This window comes from Phoxinus phoxinus, assembly GCF_949152265.1.
Source record: "Phoxinus phoxinus genome assembly, chromosome: 24".
Lineage (NCBI taxonomy): Eukaryota > Metazoa > Chordata > Actinopteri > Cypriniformes > Leuciscidae > Phoxinus > Phoxinus phoxinus.
The window spans coordinates 26166320-26168819 of NC_136899.1; the positions used below are offsets into that span (position 1 = coordinate 26166320).

General features: G+C 47.9%; 1 protein-coding gene across 1 annotated transcript in view; it reads right to left on the reverse strand.

Moving 5' to 3' along the window:
- hecw1a (HECT, C2 and WW domain containing E3 ubiquitin protein ligase 1a) overlaps positions 1-2500 on the reverse strand; it is a gene marked incomplete at its 5' end in the record, with an annotated part of 60877 nt that overhangs the window by 23779 nt on the left and 34598 nt on the right. The window contains one exon of the mRNA XM_079602459.1: positions 1472-1622. Within this exon, the coding sequence (XP_079458585.1) occupies positions 1472-1622 (151 nt within the window). The remainder of the gene's footprint in view (positions 1-1471; positions 1623-2500) is intronic.

Below are 2500 nucleotides of genomic sequence, written 5' to 3' on the forward strand. Positions count from 1 at the left end.
TCAGATGTGGTCAGGTCAGGTGTGGTCAGATGTGGTCAGGTGTGGTCAGGTGTGGTCAGGTCAGGTGTGGTCAGGTGTGGTCAGGTGTGGTCAGATGTGGTCAGGTGTGGTCAGATGTGGTCAGGTGTGGTCAGGTCAGGTGTGGTCAGATGTGGTCAGATGTGGTCAGGTGTGGTCAGATGTGGTCAGGTGTGGTCAGATGTGGTCCGGTGTGGTCAGATGTGGTCAGGTGTGGTCAGGTGTGGTCAGGTGTGGTCAGATGTGGTCAGGTGTGGGCAGGTAGGGTCAGGTGTGGTCAGATGTGGTCAGGTGTGGTCAGATGTGGTCAGATGTGGTCAGGTGTGGTCAGATGTGGTCAGGTGTGGTCAGATGTGGTCAGATGTGGTCAGATGTGGTCAGGTGTGGTCAGATGTGGTCAGGTGTGGTCAGATGTGGTCAGGTGTGGTCAGGTTTGGTCAGATGTGGTCAGGTGTGGTCAGATGTGGTCAGATGTGTTCAGGTGTGGTCAGATGTGGTCAGGTGTGGTCAGATGTGGTCAGGTTTGGTCAGATGTGGTCAGGTGTGGTCAGATGTGGTCAGGTGTGGTCAGATGTAGTCAGATGTGGTCAGGTGTGGTCAGATGTGGTCAGGTGTGGTCAGATGTGGTCAGGTGTGTTCAGATGTGGTCAGGTGTGGTCAGGTCAGGTGTGGTCAGGTGTGGTCAGATGTGGTCAGGTGTGGTCAGATGTGGTCAGGTCAGGTGTGGTCAGATGTGGTCAGGTGTGGTCAGATGTGGTCAGGTGTGGTCAGATGTGGTCAGGTGTGGTCAGATGTGGTCAGGTGTGGTCAGGTCAGGTGTGGTCAGGTCAGGTGTGGTCAGATGTGGTCAGGTGTGGTCAGATGTGGTCAGGTGTGGTCAGATGTGGTCAGGTGTGGTCAGATGTGGTCAGGTGTGGTCAGATGTGGTCAGATGTGGTCAGATGTGGTCAGATGTGGTCAGGTGTGGTCAGATGTGGTCAGATGTGGTCAGGTGTGGTCAGATGTGGTCAGGTGTGGTCAGATGTGGTCAGGTGTGGTCAGGTGTGGTCAGGTGTGGTCAGATGTGGTCAGGTGTGGTCAGATGTGGTCAGATGTGGTCAGGTGTGGTCAGGTGTGGTCAGATGTGGTCAGGTGTGGTCAGATGTGGTCAGATGTGGTCAAGTGTGGTCAGGTGTGGTCAGATGTGGTCAGATGTGGTCAGGTGTGGTCAGATGTGGTCAGATGTGGTCAGGTGTGGTCAGGTGTGGTCAGGTGTGGTCAGGTGTGGTCAGGTGTGGTCAGGTGTGGTCAGATGTGGTCAGATGTGGTCAGGTGTGGTCAGATGTGGTCAGGTGTGGTCAGATGTGGTCAGATGTGGTCAGGTGTGGTCAGGTGTGGTCAAGTGTGGTCAGGTGTGGTCAGATGTGGTCAGGTGTGGTCAGATGTGGTCAGATGTGGTCAAGTGTGGTCAGACCTGCGGTTGAGCTGCTCCATCTGGTGTGTGGACCCGGATCTCGGGATGCCGGAGCGCTTGGCCGCGTGGATCGGCTTCTGCCATGTGGTGCTGCGGTTCACATGATCCACGTAGAACACGCGGCCGTGACTGTCTATCCGCGCCTCCCAGTCTGCGCCGGGCAGGGAGAGATACATCAGCTTGCAGATAAGGAACATCGGTCACACTTTATATCGACAGTCCACTTTCTACTAACTATAAGTAGCTTTGCAACTACAAGTCAACTTATTCTACTAACCCGAACCCTAACCCTAACCATAACCTAACAGTTAATGAGAGTTAGTTGACATGTAGTTGCAATTTGCAACTTGCAAAGTTACTAATAGTTAGTAGAAAGTGGACTATCGAAAGAAAGTGTGACCGAAACATTTAAACACTTACATATAAGAAACATATAAACACATACAATCAGACTGAGTAGAGCACATTTTAAGTTTGTGCACATGCATATAATATACTATATATGCAGCGTTCAGTGCATAAAACATTTAAATAAACTTGAACAGGATGAAGAACTGGAGTGAAATTCAACGAATTTTTTAAAAGTTTAGTTTTTAATGACGTTTCATTTTTCAGTATGAATGTTATAATACACACAATATAGGGAATATTTCAGGACATTGATATTAATAATCAATGTTCATAGAAATAGAAAACACATAGAAAACAGCTGTTTTAAATTGGAATAATATTTCACTGTTTTTACTGTATTTTTGATCAAATAAATGCTTTGTTGAGCCAAAGACACTTTACATTATAAAAAAAAAATTACAAAATCTAACCGATGCCAAAGTTTTTAACAGTAGTGTACCGCGGTAAAGTGTGTTTGATATATTTTATACATTTCATTCCAGTTGCTGCATCTTGTGTGACCTGGACATCTAACTTCAAATTCATGAACTGAACAGAAGGCAACACACACAGATTATGCATGAAAACACACACACACACACACACACACACACACACACACACACACACACACACACA